A 19,911-nucleotide genomic window follows, 5' to 3' on the forward strand; every position below is an offset into this window, starting at 1 on the left:
TCTATCCAGGAAGCATGTCTCTCTGCCTGGGAAATGCCGTAAACAAACTGTTTTTCTTTTCAACTTGAACTGCGTTTCCTCTTCGGTGTCAGTCTATTGTTGCTTTGAAAAACTCATTTATTGAACTGTTCGGAAAGCCAGGGGTTCCTGCCCTTTGTTTATGTCTTTTAAACTACAGGCTCGGTCTATGTGACCCGGAGGAGGACGATTGGGCTCCAGTGTTTTTTTTTTTTTCTAGCAAACTGCACTGCCTGCAGCTGAAACGTTACCGTTCTTTCAAACCATGTCTGACTTAATCCTGGTCGTCCTGATAGTCGTGCTGCTGGTGTGTTTGCTTCTGACAGTCGGGGGTTACCTGCTGTTTTCGGGGCTGCTGGCCGAAGTGATTATAAAGACTGGGCCACCTCCTATCAAAAATGTTACCATCGCTTACAAATTCAAAGAGGGATCATACAAGGACTGCGGTGCAGCCTACACTGAGACTTGCAGCATTGGGCCAAAGCTGAACACTATCGGTGTCTTCTACGATGACCCCAAGCAGGTGAGACCCTAGGAGCCTGACAGCCACATACAGGGCTATCAACGATACACATGACCTCATGACATAACTACAAAACCCAGGGTACTTTGCTTCCTGATAAGATGTAAGATATGCTTTGTTTGACCTACACAGTCTTGAGGATAACACAGAAGGGTCGATGTAATTTATTTAAATCTTTGAGTCACAGATTTTTAATCAAGGATGCTGTTTTATCTGTTGACATACTTTACTTTGAGATATAAAAGGGTAGTAAACATTGGCTAACAGAAAACCAAAATCAGAAAATTTTCTGACAGTTAGTGCAATGTTAGAGCTGCTTACCTTACCCAGCAGCAAATGGTTGATAATAAAACATCCTAATCTTAAACTGTTTCATAGTTTGAAGAAATGCTGCAAATCTACCTTTAACAGGCTGAAACTAGCAGATATTTTCAACTTTGCCTGTTGCTACACCAAAGTAGAGTAGTAGTCTGATTTCTTGTTTGTCAAAAAGCTCAACAAAATGTTCATCTAGTTTAGTTTATAATTTGAGTTTTTCTGCCTCAGAATGATACTCTTTAAAGGTTGTGGCCTCACATGGAAGTTTACTGTGCATATTTAGCAAAAGTAATTTGATTTAATTAGGCATGTATGACTCAAGGGTTAACAGCACAAGCAGCTCTTTGAAGGAACTGTGCCTGAATGATGAAACCAGTGAGCTGTTCAATGCCACGTTGCACTGTTGATATTTTTTCCCCTCTCATGTGCTGATCCACTGTGCTTGTGCAATGTCTGCTACCAATTCAGAAATGGTGACCTAGAAGGGCAAACATGGCCTATTCACATGGCTCTGAAGGCAGCCGTTGGATCTGTGTAATCATCCCAGCCTCTGTCTTGTCTAAATATTTGTGAATTACAGTTGTAATCCCAGCGCATAAAGAGCAATGAATATCCCTTTGTAATTCTGATCTGAAACTGTATAATTGGATCAGTGCTCAGCTGTGATCTGTAGTTGTCCCAGACGTTTATCTTTTCCCATTCAGCAGATCATCACGAGTTGTGTTTTCAGTCAACAACAAATGTCTGCATAACAGCTGCTTGTTAGACAGGATTGTTTACTGTGTACCCAGCTGATAGGGGATGAGCACACACACGGTGTGAAGTTTGATACAGTTTCTCACAGGCCAAGGAGCCCATTTATTGCTTTTTTTTCCATGACTTAACAAGAAAAGAACCTGTTTTTCTCTTTGTGTTTTATTTATGTGTCCTATTAACACCTGAGTTTGACACTTGCTTCAGTCAGTAGATTTAAGCCATCTGGCAAACATTTGGCTAACAGTTGCTCTTGGCATATCAGCCAAAAGATCACAGTGACCAGGTCAGAGTAGCTGATAACAGACATAATCTAAGGTAAAACAGGTAAGTAACTTTTGTTAGATTGTTTGTTTTTCTGGTTTCTGATGCTAAAGATGACATGAGTCTGTGTTACTGGGAAATCCCCAGCTGTTGAGCTAAATAAATACTTATCCAGTATGGAATAAAGACTGTGGTTAGTTTGTCTGTCTGATTACACCTGCCAGTTTGTCTGCGGCACGCTGTTCTGTTTTATAATGGAAATCTTGATGTTGAGTCATACCAGTGGAAAGTTGTAGCAAGAGGCTCTTTGAGGAGCGTTTTTAACTTTTGTTTTAGCTGGAGACAGAGTTTGTGGAGAGTCTTGATCATAAGGGGCTATTACTGGATGTGCAAACAAAGAGGTTTTTGTACAGATCTGATGTTTCGATGTTCCTTGGGGGGAAGAATTAGACTTTAAAGGAAAAAGAAACAGTTTTGAAAAAAATTAGACTCAAGCTCTAACACAATACTGACCTAGACATGGACTCCACAAGACGCTGTGGTATCTGGCCCTAAGAAGTTAGCAGCAGATCCTTTAAGTTAAATAACTTGTGAGGTTAGAACTCTGTAGAGCCACCTTGGTTGAACGCTTTGCTATTCCTCGTGGCCAACTTTTTCCATTGATTCACGGTCCAATTTTAATTTCAATTCTTACATGCCCTAAGTAGACACTTTAAGCGGGGAACACCGGTCCACCTGTGCACCCTAACTCGTGGCCCATACATGAAACGTGAAATAAGTCTTCTGAGAGCCTCTTATCAGAACTAGCATTTCCTTCAAATTTATAAAGAAGGAAAAATTGATTAGTAAAATATTGCCAGAGCAGACCTCTGGATTTTTAGCAGCAATCATTATTTTTTAGTTTAGATAAAATACAATTTTATAATTGTGGTCTATACAAACAACCCCCCTGTGTTATAAATATAATGTACATTGGGACTATAAAGGTTGACCTGTGTGATCTAATCTAAAGAGAGCAACTTAAGCTTTTATAGCTGATAAAGGAAATGCTGGTTCTGATAAGAGGCTGTTAGAAGACACAATGCTGTGTTTCATGTATGGGGTTATGTAACCAGGAGTCAGGGTGCACAGGTTGACCGATAGTGTCAAATTTAAAATGCTAAGCTTAACCTGGCTTAATTTTAACTTTGCCTAACTAAAGCTTCAACTTCAAATATTATGAGAAGCAAAAAAGTAATTAAAAAAAAAACAAATAATAATAATACCTTTGCATAATTATTTAAAATAATGAAAATAATTATTAAAGTTGTAATCACAATAACAATGATAATAATATTAATAATAATAATAATAATAATAATATAGTATGACACACACACCACACACACACACACACACACACACACACACACACACAGAAATGTATATATGTATACACACACACACACACACACACACACACACACACACACACACACACACACACACACACACACTACATTTAGATATATACACACACAAAGTTTTACTTTTTCATATATCTTCTGCGCTGTAAAGTCTTTCATGGTTGGCTGATTACTATCAAGCAGTCAAGTATATGGGGCTGCACATATTACCCAACTTAGGTGCTATAGGAACTAGTTGTACAAGAACCTTCAGACTCATATGTTAAGTCACCTCAACCCTCTTTGCACTTTGCTACTGTTGTCATTATTGCATTTTTTTTCTTTTGTATCATGTTTTTCTCTCATTTAGTTGTTATGTTGAATGAGCTGCTTCATACAAGTTAACTCATCCCCTGGAATGATTGAAGTATCTATCTTCCAGTTCCTTCATAAAGAGTATAACAGCCGAGAATATGCTTATTTACTATTAAGGCTACAGAGGGCTGTAAAAACAGCTGTTTGCTGTTTTAGTATTTTTTGTGTCAACAGAACTTGTCAACACTAAACAAAAAATGAAAGTGTCAGATGCATGAGGTGTAAACTGTGGTTGGAACTATTTGTTGATTGATGAACTTTTTTCTCATGTAATGCACTTACTTTAAATTAATCAGGGCACAACGTTCCTCTTGAGAAGTTTAAAGGGGGCATACGAGGTCAACTTATCTTTGTGCAATTTACAGTGGACTTTGCACCTCATTGTGACCTCAATACTTCAGGTGACCTCTGAGTCCAGCATGAACAGCTAGTAAATCTGCCCATTGTGCTCTAAAAGCCACAAATCTTCAACAAGTGTTGATCGTTTCTGTTATAATGGAGAAAGCTGTGTTAAAAGAGAAAAACACAACACGTGTACTTCACAAAAAGAAAACTTAACATTGTATACAGTGGATGAACTGATTTCTTATGTACACATGTACTCCAGCAGAGCAGAATATTTTTGTAAAAGTGCATTTGCCATGAATGGTGTGCAATAATATGGTTTTGGCCTCTGCATAACAATGGATAAGTCACGTTTTAATGTTTTGTTTTATTGTAAACCATGCCCTGTAGACACATTCATGACCTTTACCACTATCTTAAAGTTGTCATGAAGTTACTATGTAACTGTACCCATGAAACCAGGCAATCATAGAGCACTTGTAAAGATCTGAAATTTTTCATTAAAACCTGTCATATGATTTTTATTTTAGGCCTAAGCTCAGTTCTGAGCTTTTTAATTGGAAACTACTTTTACTAGCAACTACTTGGAAAGATCTACTCAGTCATAACAAGGTTTCCCCCATGTTACTTGTCTCATTGGTGAACATTTTAGACTTAACTGTATGCTATCTGTGGCCACTAGATGGCAGTGTTAGCATTGAAATTGAGTTTCAGATGGGAGGTGGGCACATCCTTCAATGCACAGTTCTTAATAACTGATTTATGATCATTTCATGGTGGTGTGACTCATTCCTTTATTTCACATTTTATCAAACAGATTTTTACCATATGAAAGTACAGTAGCACTTTGTATCAGCCAACTTGGATGTATACTAATTGGCTACTATAACACTATATCAGTGATTTTCACTTCTGGTTTTGGATCGAGTGTATCCTTGTTTCTAAAAAGAATGTCACCATTATCTTTGACTTTTGCTTTTAAGTGGTAGCATAATTTCTCTAAAGAAATACTAAAGCACAGTTTTTTATTAGAAACCCCCAAAACAAAGCAAATGCTTGGAATTAGCCATATAATTTGGAAAAGGCAGAGTCCATGTTCCTCTGAATATTAATGTAAGTCACTCAGCTCTCTGCATAGTTTTGGAGATTGTTTGTCTTCACTGGAACGCACCAGTAAAGATTCAGTCAAGTCCCTTGTGGCAACACCAATTAGCTCTGTTTCAAGTTGCTATTCTTGATGCTTTTTTCTTGCGTAGAGTCACTCCAGCTTGCATTTAGAAGTAATTGCTGCAACTTATCAATACAAACGCCTTTAACAGATTTTAGTGGTTCACAGTTTTAGTAGGCTCACAGGGGTCACTCAGCTAGAGAAGGGCTCCCTAGCGTTCGAGGTTACACTTCAACCTCAGTAAACAGTTTGAGGCAGAGTCGCCTCAGGCTCTGCTGTAATGGAGCTCTGACACAAGCATTGAACGAAACCCAGACTGGATAAAGTAGATGTAATCGTTGAAATCTCGGTTTTCCGCCCTTTGTTGTGTTGCTGAGTGAAAAAATCTTGCAGCAGGCTGCCTGTCTGTGAGGAATCTCCAGAGAAAGATTCATTAATAAGAGCAGGCAGCAGGGGAAGCTCAGAGGCCTGTGTGGGTATGTGCTTGTGTGGTTGTGTGGGTGTTATGAAGAAAAACTACCAGACGGTGAGCAACTCAAAAGATAAATGTCATTTTATTGCCTGGGATTGATAGGACACACCATTTATTAAGGCATTATGCTTTCTGTAGTGGACTGATCAAAGCCTGTCCATACTTTGTAGATGTACACAACAGATGCAGCTGTCTCTGTTGCTGATAACATGATGTGTTTGTATCTAGGCTAAACCAGGGCTGCTGTTCAGTTCATCCTCTGATCTGCTGAATTCCCCTCTTTGTTTTGGCTCTTGAAGCAAAGCCTCACTAGTGACTCCCCATAACAAACAGGAGAAAATGAAATGTCATGTGTAGGCTCATATGGGAGTGGCAGTGAGAAATGAAGAGAGGTGTGTTACTGCCTTGGAAGAGGGGCCCTAAATTGGTAGGAGTCTGACTCACCTTGAGAGCATCGCGGTGCTCCAATTCATCAATCGGAATTTCAGATCAGAGCGTCGAGCATCGCCTGCGCTCCCAGTCAAATTTATTAGCATTTTACTGCCGCTTGTCTCTGTCGACTGCAACAACATGAAAGGGGGGCTTCTGGCGAGGAGTTGCCGCTTTTAAAGGTGGATATAAAATGAGAAATAAATGCGCTGATACTCTGAAGTCTGGTCCCACAGGTCGTCAAGTCAATATTATGCAAGATTGTGGACATGGATGCTCTCCCCATAGTACACCCCTCCACCACCAATGTTTATGGACATCTCGACGGTGAGGGGGAAAAAACTAGTGAGCAGCTATCTAGACAGAATCTATTAAACACTAGCTGCTTTTTTATCCTGGCACATCACTGTAGCAAGAGTGTGTTTTTAGCATGCAATTTTGATCTGCTCCCACAAACCATGTTGAAGAAAAACATAAAAGCTGACATGCTACCATTAGTCCGTGAAACAAGATGGTTAAGAATGCCTTTAAATCTTCTGCATCATCAATCCTGTGACGTGAATTGGCTGTTCAACTTGTGTTATGATGCGCAGGATATTGGATTACACAGCCGAATATTTATCAGAGCAGCTTCCAGAGAGCAAGGAGATGCAGATCAAGCATTGAACATTTGTAGGGAAGGAAGTAAGCTTATGCAATGGAGGGAGGAAACCATTCATATCTCCTATTAGGGGAGATTATCTTCTTGCTTTTTGACATCTGGCTGGAAAGGTGCCATACTCTGTCCAGCTGGCCAAGAAGCGGTGAACCAGCCCAGCGGCTGTGGCGAAGGAAAATTGTGTCCTGCCTCCAGCAGGCTGCTTATCCTCGCCAGTAATTATACATGCCAGAACTCCCAGGATGCCATGTGTAATTACCAGCTCAGTCTGAGAGCCGCCTAAAGGCACAGAGATGCATTTGGTGGAGGAGAGAGTCAGAGCCACCGGCTCCTGACTCAAAGGGCCATTGGGGCCAGTGCCTCATCACTGCAGTGGACACATATTCTGATTTGGGTGCTTGAGGAGATGGGACATGTTTTTGACTTAACATAAATCTTAATTTTATTTCTCCGTCATTTTGAACAATGATATATGCGAGAGGCTTTTATTATGTAGATCAGTGCAAAGCTTCTTCTCTGTACGTGCCCAAATCTTGGAATAGTCTGTCTAAATAATTAGACCTCTCAGCCTCTGTCGTTGGTTGACTGCTTTTTGATGCTAGGAGTTTAAACTGTTGCCTTGTTGAATTCCTGGGGTAGAGGTTGCAATATTTAGACATTAGAGAATCTACAAGAGTTTGTGTGAAATAAATAAATTAGAAGCACTGAAGAACTAATGAGCCTGGCAAAGTGAACGTAGCAAAGCTGCTTGCAAGTGAAGTTCAAAAAAAGTATGTTTATGAAGTAACAAAATATTACACTTAGCTTGAAACTGTTGCCCAGGACCTCTGGGCATGAAGTTAGTACAACAAAACTTCTGGCAACAAATATTATTTGTTTGCTGTTCAAATAAAAACAAAGACAACACCACCAATACTGTCAAGAAGTATTTTTTTTTAAAATCATTATTACTATTATTTATTTAGTTTAACCAGATGTGATGACCTGTCATCAAAATCCATGGCTGTGTCCGAAATCTCTCCCTATAGTGCACTATATAGTGAATACGCCATTTTGTAGTGCTGTCCGAAATCTTAGTGAGTATGGTCATTCACTATATAGTCCACTCAATGTATCCCACAATGCATTTTGAAAAGTAGTGTATTAGCGATGCTCACTATATGAGCAATATATACCATCATGCATTTCGGTTCAAACAGAAGAAATGGCTGATTACATGATTAATGATTACTAATAGCATGAAACAACATTAAAAACGGTCAGAGAATTTAACTCCCTGTTTAACTTTCGGACGAGCCCATCTCACAACTTTGTGCTGAGAAACAAACAACACGGACCTTAGCCGTTAAACCTTTCATCGCAGGTGATGCAATCACAGGACCTTGTAATTCTTAAACAGCATAAGTTCTGTGCATATGGTTTATTTATTTAAAAAAATAACATGTAATAAATGTTTCTATTATATTTGGCTGTTGCAGAAAATAAACTACATATAATATTAGGTATCACTAAAATAAATGCTGTTTTGCAGTGTTTGTGAAAAAATATAACTGTAAATCCCCAGCCGTCCGTGAGCTACGCGAGAGTAATAACATCACTGTCAGCGGCTGGCGAATGAGTGAGTAGTGTCCAAAATGTTGTTTTAATTTAGCTGATGTAGTGGACTATATAGTCCACTACATCTAATTCACTATATAGTGAGTAGTGAGTAGGGAATGAGTGAGTGATTTCGGACACAACCCATTTCACCCTGACTCTTGCCAAACCTCGAGCCTTAAAGAAGCTGTAAGGACTATCTATAGACTCTCAAGTTTAAACAGACCACTGCAGTTTAACTGCTGCATGTAGGATGTAATGAACATTTTCACAAACAGTTTAGCTCGTGCTCTATTACTCGCCCATTTAGTTTTCTTCTGCTCTTCTGCCCCTCTTCTTTTTGACAGTCCAACTTCAGTGTCCCCCATTGCTACAAAATAAATCCAAGAAATCGTTTTCAGCAGAGAAGAACGCATATCTCTCTTCTTGCTGCTAAACTTTGTCAGCCTGAGTGGTGTTGTTATGGGGACATCGAAAATCCTGTCTGAGCTGATAGGGAAACTGAGAAATAGCTTTTAGAAATAACCTATGTTGGTGCTGATGATCTCATTTTAAATTTTGGACTAGGATCAGGCATATATCTGGAAGTGAGACTTTTTCAAGATCACTTAGAAACTCCTGACTGCCTCTTAAATATGTTTGTCATGTCATCTTTAAATCTCAGTTTTATAGAATGGATAAGTCCTCACCTGTCAGGATTGTAACCTGCATGACCACCTATTTACCATATCTATTATGTAGAGTTTGACCTTGAAATATCAGATTTACTGACCTCATTTCTCAACCCTGATTAGAAATTACTTTCTTTTTTCCACTTTAAATCAGTAAGCTTCAACTTTATATGTTAATGGTAGCTTAAAAAATCCTGTTACATTGAAATTGGTGCTCCATTCATTTACTTGCAAATAGCTCATCTCAGCATACCTGTGTCCCCAGTGCTGTGCAGCCCTATTAGTTTCAATTTCCCTCCCAGTGACTCCGCCTGTGCTGCCTCATCTGTCTGTAGGGGGGCTGGCTGGCTCCCAATCAGCTGAGACAGGTTATCACTCCGACATGCTGGGGCAAATGACAGCTCTTGTTGAGAGATGGCTTATCCTATAGTCCTCTTTTCTTCTTGCTCCCCTCATGTCAGGTTCTCTGCTTGTTCATGGAAGTGCCCTGAACACCATCTGTCTCCCTATCTGTGATATAAAAAGAAAGCGATTTGGTGTGAACCACTGAACAGAAAAAGAGAGCACTTCAGCAAACGCAGTTGTGTGTCTTGTTGGTGCGTAACATTTATCCACTGCAGCAACTGGACTGTGGATGAGTTGTGATTTTTTGTGATTTTTTTTTAGGCTGTTATGTTCTCTTCACAAACTTGGTCTGTTCTTTCTTTATGAATGCTACATTTGCTCCTTGTCATGCTTCACTGCAGATGTTGATTTGACAGTGCAGAGGTCCAGCGAGGCTCCAAATTTGCAGATGTATTGACTTCAGTTAAGTGAAGGACCCTTGTATAATCACAGCCTCCTCTACATTCTGGCATAATAGTAACCCAGTGTGCCAACAAGAGCATGAAGGACGAATGGGATGTTTTGCTCCCAGGCTTTTCATTCTTCAATTTAAAAAAAATCTGAATTACACTCACAGCTGATGGTTTTTAAACTGCGAGGCAACCATTAAAAATCAGACAAAATAAAGATCTAGAGGAAACTGATTTAATAATTGTAAAATTTAGTCACTTCCAATACCAGTATCACTGATATAGATACTAATTACAGGTCTGTATCTGATAAAACCTAAAAAAGGTGTTGGATGTAGGTAAGAAGGCTAGTCAATGCAGTTGCCTGTCATCTTAATATTACATACCTGTGAAAAAGTTTGGTTTGGGGATTTTCAGGTGAATTAAAATGTGTCAATAAAAATTCTCTATAGTCTAGTGCTGATCTTCAGGGTTGTGCAAAGTAAATCAGTCAAAATGCTATTGAGCTGAACTTTTCCATCCTTGAAATGAACATTTTTTAAATCCTTAATGTATTAGACATAGAATGTATGATACAGAATAAAGCATGGCAGTTGTCTTGGTGATGTCACCTTTTTGCTCTGAAGGGATGTTATGAAGCCTAAACATGGTGGTAGCCATGTTGGAAATGCTGACGTGAAATGCCCAGTCCTAAACTTTGCACTCCCATGCTCAATGACTCATACTTACTCAGTGTGTGTGAGCTTTTTGATGTGAACCTTGTCATGACGTCTACACTTTTTCCATTTACATTTGCAGAGTTAATTATCTGACTTACCTAGAGTTTGTTTCAAACCTTGATACCTGAGTGTATGATTGTCCATCCCCCTACTAAATGTCAAAAGTTTACATACTAAAGCAGTATTCAGCAGAGTTCAAAAAAATAAACTGAAGCATGAAATAAAAGACATTCAAAAAATTCAATTTGGAAATTATTATAGTTTAATCACTTTTGTCATTCATTCCATATTTGTAGAGCTTATCTGATTTATATTTACAAAAAACTCACATTTATGTTGTTTTGACTCATGTTAGTTCCCTTTAGTAAATCAACATTTTAATGTAAGACATGAATACATTTATGCAGGACATTGTCTGGTTTTTATTATTTTGTCACACATCCTGTTTACAGGCAGTGTTTCATATCATCAAACAGCTACAATGTGCCCACCTATCAGTCAAATCTGCTTCACCACCTGCCTAGTAGTACATAACTCTTTACCTTAATACAAACCAAGAAGGTAAATGAAAAAAATTCCTCTTTGCAAATAAACTCTGTAGCCCATGCTGTAGGTTAATGTAACCCTGTTACCAACACAGGAGCTAACGCATGTCTTCTGATGTGCACCTCTGAGAAAAAATTGTCAGACCGAGGAAAGGAAAAACAGGGTTTTTAAGGTCCAGGACTCTGTGTCGTACCACGGTGTAAAAATCCCTTAATTTTTGGAGTCTCAAATCTTAAATGAGCTTTCTGGGAATTGCAGTTCTTAGTCATAGCTTCATTTGCTAGCCTCAGAGGTTGTGGCTTGTGTAGTTCCTAGTATCAGCTGAAACTCAAGTCTAAGTTTGTGTATCACTACCTCACACAGTTTCTTTGTGATCGTTTATGCTGTTTCTTTCATGGCTGAGCTGTCATTGACATTTGAAAATAAATTGCTCCTACTCTTATGATTTAGCTTCACTTTTTGTCTATCGAACACTATGTACAGGAGTTGTGTTAATGAACATACTCAATGGTCCCCGGTCAGTCAGAGCTTGCATTAATCTTTATGAACCTGTCTGAAGTCACAGGGAGGCAGACTGTTGGCTACTTGCCCTGTTGGTCTCCGTCCTCTAACCTGCTAACACTTCAGAAATGACCAATCGTAAACGGGGCCAGCTCCGAAAATGATGCATCCCAAGTGGTAAGAGCCAGGAGGGGGAGAGATGTGGGGGCCAAGAGGAGGAAAGATGAAAAGAGTAAATCCTCATTACGTGTCTGCTAATAAAGAATTATCTTTGTCAGCCATAGCGTTTTACTGTTAGAGAGTTCTCATCCATCAAAAGAAGGCCCTCATAGCCTCAAGCTAAGAATTGCTTTTGAAATTACTTTCTCTCCCAACAGGTCCTCTGAGACTTGGATAAGGGGAATCAGGTAGAGATGGGGACAGCACCATTTGTAAGAGGAAGCCATCTTTGAGTCCCCTGAGCCATGGGATCTACCAAACTTTGACTTATATGTCTTTTTTCAGTTTAATGAGCTTGCGGGGAATACGACAATGTAGATAATGAGTGTTTGCTACACTTGAAGTAGCAGAGGTTGATTCAGTGAAATTAAAAATGTAAATCTTGCAGAGAGCTACAGTATACATCCACTGGAGTTTACAAGTCACCACTGACTGAATTGGTTCTCTGCTGCTTGGCTTAGAAACGTTAAATGTCAGAGTTCAGATACAGAGGTAAAAACTCAGCAGTTTTTCTCATTAACCGACTCTCTGCCTCTCACCTCAGCCAATCAGAAACCATGGTGGGCTTTCCTCAGCTCCCTTTGAGAAAAGGAATTGCCCTCTGTCTATAAAAACACAGCTTTAGCAGCAGCTGACTTTTGGAGAGTTGCTACCCACCGAGGACAGCATCTGAGAAATTCTACCTTTAGTGGTATGAGAATTTCAGACGCAAACAAAACAACTTTGGTAGAGAAACAAGACAAGTCAAGTACATGGAGTAGTGTTCTTTTCTTTTCTAATTGGCTGCAGTCTCAAGGGGTTGTTATCTGGAGGGAGGCAGAGATGAGATGCAGTCAGGACAGCTGTTTGCTTTTTAGCCCCTATGTGGGATGTGAATGATAGCTAGAGCCTGAATTATATCATTAGTGAACTACTGGCTTGGCAAGCACACTACAGTCAATCTTGAGAGCTTGAGAGATAGCAAGATGGTCAGATACTGAAGCGAGACCGTGGGAGGGCAGTTGTTATCCCCTTTGTGTTGAGGGGTTATTGTTGGGTCTTATCATAGACCACCAAGGAGCAGCTCAGAACAGAGAGCTTGTTGACTTCTACTCATGTATGGCACTTTGATGTGCGAAAGAGGACGTGTGGAGACAAAGCCCTGCAACATAAATCCAATTAGATGAGAGCATCCAAACACAGTTAAAACATTAAGGTTTCAAGAGTTTAAGTCAGTACAGCATATAGTGAAGGGCAGGTTGTAAATTTTGTTGGGTAGCAACTTGAGGCTATTGTTGTGTTATTCCAAATGAATCACTTAAATTTAGGCTTTTCCACTTGTTTAACAGAAACATGAGCTTCCAAAGTTTATTACAATTTAATTCTTGCACATGCACTGCTCTGCACAAATGACAAACCTTGAAAAATAAATTAATATTCACTGCCATGGCAGCAGCCTTCAAGGAAGCAGCTTGGCACAGTGATTCATAAAGCCAAACACAAATGAAAGCATTGTTTGGCCCTTTAACAGGGAAGTTTGGAAGTTACACAAAACTCAAGGGGAAAAATGCCACAATGCATAATTTATGGAATCTTTCTTTTTTTTAGTCACTGCCAGTATAAATGAAAAAAAAAAAAAAAAAAATCAAATTCATGCTAATGTCTCAAGCAATAATCTACCAATGTCTCAAAAGTAAAATGCAAAGTAAGAAGCAAGTGAAACTCATACATCTTAAGGATACAGTCAGTGCACAGAAAGTGAAAAATTTAAAGTATTTTGAAAAAAAAAAAGAAAGAGAAATAATTATGGCCTACAGTCGATGAGAACCCCCCCCCCCCCCCCCCCCCCCCCCAAAAAAAAAAAAAAAAAAAATGTGAAAGAATGTACACAAGTAGGTTCATGTTAGTTATGATTTGTCGAAGTAGATGTCATCTGATTTATACCCTACTCTCATTTTATTTTTTTTGTAATATTTGTTACTTAAGTTGCAAATAGATATGATTTCAGTGTAACATTGCTGAAATAAATGACTCTTACAGTGCTTACACACCCATCATGACTGCCCATATTTAAAATGACTCATTGCCATATTGTAAATAGAGCTAATGTACCTTGAGCTGCTTGAATGAATAACTCCATGTCAAAATCAGGTGATCTGTGTTCTCTGACTCGCAGTTAAACACAGTGACAAGGGTCTCTGTCAGGTGACAGTAGAGATTACCAGCTCATGTTGAACAGGCACTGTCAGTCATTATTATTACCCTCATGATGCAGGTATTAAGCTGCACTGAGAGTTTGGGGTGGGGTGATCGAATAGATTTATCTCAGGCGGGGAGTCTCGCCGGCAGCCAGCAAACACTGAATCACAGCACAAAAGATGCTGTGTGAACAAATTAGGACGACGGGGAGGAGTGCTGTGTAGTAGCAGCACAATGCTGTCAAAAATATCCCCGAAAGTGAGAAATGCAAGGGAGGGGAAGAGAAGATTGTGCCGTTTAGACGTGATAATTATGCAAGCATGCCAGGGACATGAGGATGAGTGTTGCTGGCTTCCATCTGTGCCCCCTTAGTGCCAGCCCTTCACAGACCGCCACTGTCACAGAGCACAAACCAGCAGTAAGTCTCAAGTGGGTTCTTTTTTAGGGAACTACATTGACTAGATTTTGCACAGTACAAATCAGTATATTACTTATTCACAACAGTCAATGGCGAGAATTCAGCCTTTTTTTATGCAGTGTTACAATAGGCAAACAAACTTGTTTGAACTGGAATTTTGTTTGTGCTTATGATCTGTGCCTTCTTAACTCAAGCATCACATCATTACTCATTGTAGAAAAACAGGCGGTAATCCCCAGTTTAAAAATATGGAGCCTTTGCAGGAGTGCTAAAAGCTGCAGTTCTTCAAGATTCTGCTTGAGGCTGACAGCAGACACGTCAGAAACCACACACACATCAAGCCAAAAGAGCTGAAATCTGAAGAATGTGCCGTGAATGTGTTCTTTTATCCATAGACTTTAGGGATGGGTACTGAATTAGGTTCTTTTATAGGTACTGACCGAATTCTGTCAAAAGTACTGGGTACTGATTTACGAAAAATCAAAAGGTACTATGTTTAGGTACCTATACGCATCCTTGTGACTGTGAGGGAGTGGAAGAGTAGGCAATTTTCTATGCTAAGCATGAACACAGCACTGCAAGTTTATATATTATAGAATAAATATGTAAAATTGAAAAAAAAATACAATTTATTATTAAAGGGATGATATTTCTTACCACATAAACACAAAAAGTAATGAAAGTTGGTACCGTTGGGTACTGATACCGATTGCCAGGTACTGGGCATCAGCACAGTATTGTCTCAAATGTGGTGAAAGCTACCCATCCTCAATGGATTGTCAGTTTATTTTTTATTTATTTTTAATTTTTTTGTGTTTTTTTTTTTTACATTAATCTGTGGAAGCTGCCTAATCTGGACAGCACTCAATGCCAACACAGCGCCTCTTTATCCTATTGTAATTGTGTCATAGTTGTGTTCTAGTCGTATCATAACGTAACCGTGTTTCATAATCACATTTTATATTGTTTGCATTTTAACCAACAATTTTTCCTTTTTTATTTACCCTGCTGGTAATACATAGAGGTCGCTGGTGCTTCTTTGATATGGATATTGGGGAGAAAAAGTTAGATCAGAACAAATAATAATAATAATAAAAACCCCGCCTCAGAACCTAAAACTATAAAACTGTAGAAATATAAAATAAACCTACAGGACATGATTTTAAGCTAACTGGTAAAGAAATGTGCAAAAAGATTGTATTCTCCTGTATCACCAGTTCCCACTCTCCACCTGAAGCTCCTCAGGCATCTTGCAGACAGTCTGCAGACAAATGTGAGCAGGGATTCTCTGTCAGAAATGTTTGACTGACAATTTGTGAGGGTGATTGTGAGTCTGTGTCTCTCATCAGCATGCAGACATGTGGGCACTTTGAGAGATGCTATTGTAGCAGAGACGCTCTATGGTAAAGAAAAGTTAACATTCATCTCTGCAACTTTTTTTTTGCTCTCCTCAATATGGCCTAATTATTAATAAAAATAATAATAAGAAATTAATAAAAAAATAATAAAATTAATAATAATGATAATAAATTATTTGAAATAATTATCAACAAGTAAGGGCAAATGTACTCCTAGGTCAGTTAATCTTCATTTCCAGATGCAATATAATATTCTTCCATTTTGGTTTCAAAAGAGGTGACAACTTTCAGCTCAGATGCAGTTTGAACTGCCATATTCTGTATGTAACCAGGTTGTGAAATGTTTACCACAGCTGACAGCCCTCCTTGCATTAGCACTAAAGACTACGTGGGGATGCAATGTCTCCTCAAATTTAAATCAAACAACCTCTATTTTTACTTTCTTGCTGCTACAGCGTATATCACATCGGTGGCATTCTGGTTAATCCTCCTGAGTTGTTCCTTCCTCTTGGCCTTCCTGTTTTCTTAAGAGCCCTCTTTTCTTAAAATAAATGGCATCCAGCATTAATGTCCAGCCGTCAAATACAATAGATATACACTGAAATGCCATGATTTTCCTCCAACAGATGGCCACACATTGCTTTCTGTTTGATGGCTGTACAATACAAAGGGTTTCAAAGGGGTTGTTTGATGTTTGAATGCATTTCTTCCCATTTTCCGTCCCTTTAGAGGCCAGCAGAGAAATGTCGCTATGTGGTGGGAAGCGTCCTGAGCGAGGGTGAAGAAAAGCCAGATGAAGAACTGCAGGAGATGTATCAGAAGTTTGGCTTCAGAGTGTTTTCCCTGCCTGAAGTGAGCCATGCTGTGACCACCAGCTTCCCCTGCACCACCACTCTATCCCATTTGCTGGGCCCACACAGAGTCTACCCCAGACTGACTTCCTACATCGAGGTAAGGACAACCTAAGAATAAATTACCATAACCTGTACACACTGAAGTCACACTCAGATGCTGTTTACACCTGGTAATGAGATTCATTACTGCTTGACATCTATAAGCAGGGCTGTATTAATGCACCTTACATGCATCTCTAGTGACCGCTTATTCCAGTAATCAAACAAACACACAACCTTGATTCATTTAATCAGGTCATATAAACATAATATAATAAAAAAAATCTACTATGTCTGGTTTCAGTTTTGTGGTATTTACAGGGGACATATGACAAAAAACCCACTTCTTCTGTAATTTGCTCCAATACTAGGGTGTCCAGGGTGTTAACGTATCCACAGAAAGTGAAATAAGCCTCCCCAGTCATTTATTTGTGGTCTTATAACACAGTCTAACGGTCTGTTCAAAATCTGCTCACCTTTTGATGTCAGAAGGCGAGTAGTTAGACCTGCTGCCTCACCTAGTATCTCCACCCTTGCCTTCCAAGTTACACCTTTGAATCACTGCAGTTATTTAAATGCTCTAGCCAGCACTTTCTTACAACTCATGAAGTAGACAGACCCACACACATTTAAATAGTTGAAAAGGGTATGATGTATCACCTTATTGGAGAAATGTCCAATACTTATTAAAAAAAGGGCTGTTCTAGCTGCATCTATGCTATTCTCTTCATGGCCACTATTCTGTACCTGCTTTTCCCCTTATTGCTTCAGCCACAACTGAACCACACCCAAACCCATGCCTATGCTCTTTGTCTGAGTGGATGCATCAGTTTGAAGCTTTGCATTAGATGGCTGCTTCATGACAGTCATGGAACCTGGCTGATCCAGCTGCTTTGCAAGGTTTAGGAACTGTTATTTTTGACTCAAGAGCTATAACTTCTCTATTCATGACCACAGGGGTGAATTTTTTGACTCATTGATTTCAACAGTATTTAGACATGGAGTTTAGACTCACCTTAGCTCCATCTCATTACCTTTGACAAGAATAATCATAACTTTGGTAAAGTCATTATTTCCAATACGACGTCCATTCTTTTTCAGCTCGATGACGCCTTTTCGACAATGCACACAGCAGTGTCAATGATACCTCACTTTGCTATAACAGCCTCTGGTCTCAGACCACCTGTAAATAAAGCCCTAATGAATGAATGGCAATTAGGGGTATATCAGGATTTTTTGTTTAACAATTTTGGAATCGGGATTCTTTTTCAAATTCTTCATTTCAGTATTTGTTCATAAACTGGATTGGAAAAAGGTACTACTTTTCTCCAGCAGAGGGTGAAATGTTTCTCCCTGACCCACGTGATGTGCATTTTATGGGGAAATTTGGCTCCTGATATATTCTGTGGGCATGATCATCATCATTTAACCTTTTCACATTGTCTAGTGTTAAAAAAGCAAATCAAGAATCGCGAAACTGTAAATACGGAAGAATCTCAACTTAAACCGAATCGGCACCCCGTAAATCAAATCGCGAGAATAGCTTATCGTCCTAGCCCTAACGTCAATGAGACCTTGTGAATGGATCACTTCAGATGCATGCCGTCACCAGGTGTAGACCGGCAGTGAAGCACTTTCAGACAGTCTTTACAGTATATGCTGCTTATTAGCACTCATAATAAAAAGTGGGTTAGGTGTACATGTCTCTGTTTTTCCCTGTGGAAATTCTTTTTGGGCTCCTAACAAGAGTCTTATACATAGCTTCCTAATATCCCTTTTTTGCACTGGGCAGCAATCATTTTATGATCACAACTGTCATCTGTCCCATGTCCTGCTCGTTAAAAAGACTCTCACTCATGTGTTGTTTAATTCATCACATGGGCAGATGAGGTCTTTAGAACAGATTAAGAATAGATGAAGTAGAAGGAAATGAAAGTATGCGTGGGTCCTGCGGCCCATATGCTGGGCTTCATGTCCTTAGGACAGGCCTCAAAAAGCTATTGACATTTAGTGATGACATTTACACACATGGATTCATTTAGGGGCATCCCACTGCATGAATAATACTTAGAGTATGCTTATGTGTGAGTATCTGTGTTGTTGCTTCCAAGTCTGTCCATCTGTTGATTTATCTTTTGTCTCTTGTATTAAGAAACATGTACTTTCATATTTCCTGTTTGTTCTTTCTCAAACTCAGAACAGTAAGATACAGGGCTAGAGAGGTCACACTAGAATGCTCTAATTCATTGCTGTGCCTCTAATTCTGTGAACCTCTTTGTATTTTATCAGTTAGCTGCAGTGTTTGATTTGCCAGCTCAAAGCCAGTGCATCATCAGCATGTAGTGCCAAAACAGTGCAGCTTTTCAGCGTTGAGTCATCCATCTGTTGTTGTGTTGGGTCGGGCAAGGGAAAGGAGAGGGGCAATGACCCCGCCAATGGCATTATTCATTGGCTGTTTCCAGATCTGTCAGCATATCAAGGCCGTGCTAAAGATAGCCTGTTTTTTTGTAGGAAGACCATTTGTGAAAGGTCTAAGTTGGCTGCGTTGTTGACTTCCATCGTGACCTTTTCTCTGAGTTTCCTTTGTTTTTGTGTGGCTTTTGGCACTGCTGACAACACAGGGTTTTGTACTGTGTTCATTTATTTAACACAATTGCAGCAGATAGTATAAAGAGGTATGAGTTCAGAAATGATCATCCATGCTGTTTTTCGCCTCCTAATTAGGGCTGTTTAATTGTCAACACACTTTCTCTTCTTGTGATCCCGGACTGCCATCTGTCTCATCTGATAATTTTAGTCGCCTGCAACTATTTTCACCCTTTTATTGTTACACCCTAAAAGCATCCCACACAGCTTGACTAACCAGTGGGAGTTGCTGGTGCCCTAAGACAATGATCCCTGTTGGCATCTCATCCAGTAAACACAAATGTTGTTTTTGCTGCTTCAGCCAGAAACTGAACATTTGTTGCACCACAACAGTTAGCTAAAAAGCCAACAAAGTATATTTGTATGTGTGATGGTACCAGTTTCCAATTAAGTTGTAACCTCTGGTGCTGAAAATTAAACAAATGTACGAATGCAAAAAACTTAAGTTCTCAATTTTTCTCCTGAGGCTGGCCCCAAAGTCAACCCTAGTATGCCACATCTTAAAAATCATTTTTAAATCAGATGTTTTCAATACGTCTATGATATGTTAAGACACAATAAACGCACAGCTGCTTTGAATGACAGGTTGATTAACAGGTGGCTTTAGCCTCAACTCAACCTTTTTGCCAGTTTGACAGCTTAGCTAAAAGTTAGTTGGAATCAG

At 39.4% G+C, this 19,911-nt stretch overlaps 1 protein-coding gene across 2 annotated transcripts in view; it reads left to right on the forward strand.

Moving 5' to 3' along the window:
* Nucleotides 1-19,911, forward strand: part of tex264a (testis expressed 264, ER-phagy receptor a) — a 78,947-nt gene continuing 59,036 nt past the window's right edge. For both annotated transcript variants that reach the window (XM_074675971.1, XM_074675894.1), the window contains exons 1-2: nt 1-541; nt 16,438-16,659. In XM_074675971.1, the coding sequence (XP_074532072.1) occupies nt 284-541; nt 16,438-16,659 (480 nt within the window). In that variant the 5' untranslated portion in view covers nt 1-283. The remainder of the gene's footprint in view (nt 542-16,437; nt 16,660-19,911) is intronic.

This window comes from Halichoeres trimaculatus, unplaced genomic scaffold (assembly GCF_033239565.1).
Source record: "Halichoeres trimaculatus isolate MK-OKI-2021-1 unplaced genomic scaffold, fHalTri1.1 fHalTri1_scaffold_1, whole genome shotgun sequence".
NCBI lineage: Eukaryota > Metazoa > Chordata > Actinopteri > Labriformes > Labridae > Halichoeres > Halichoeres trimaculatus.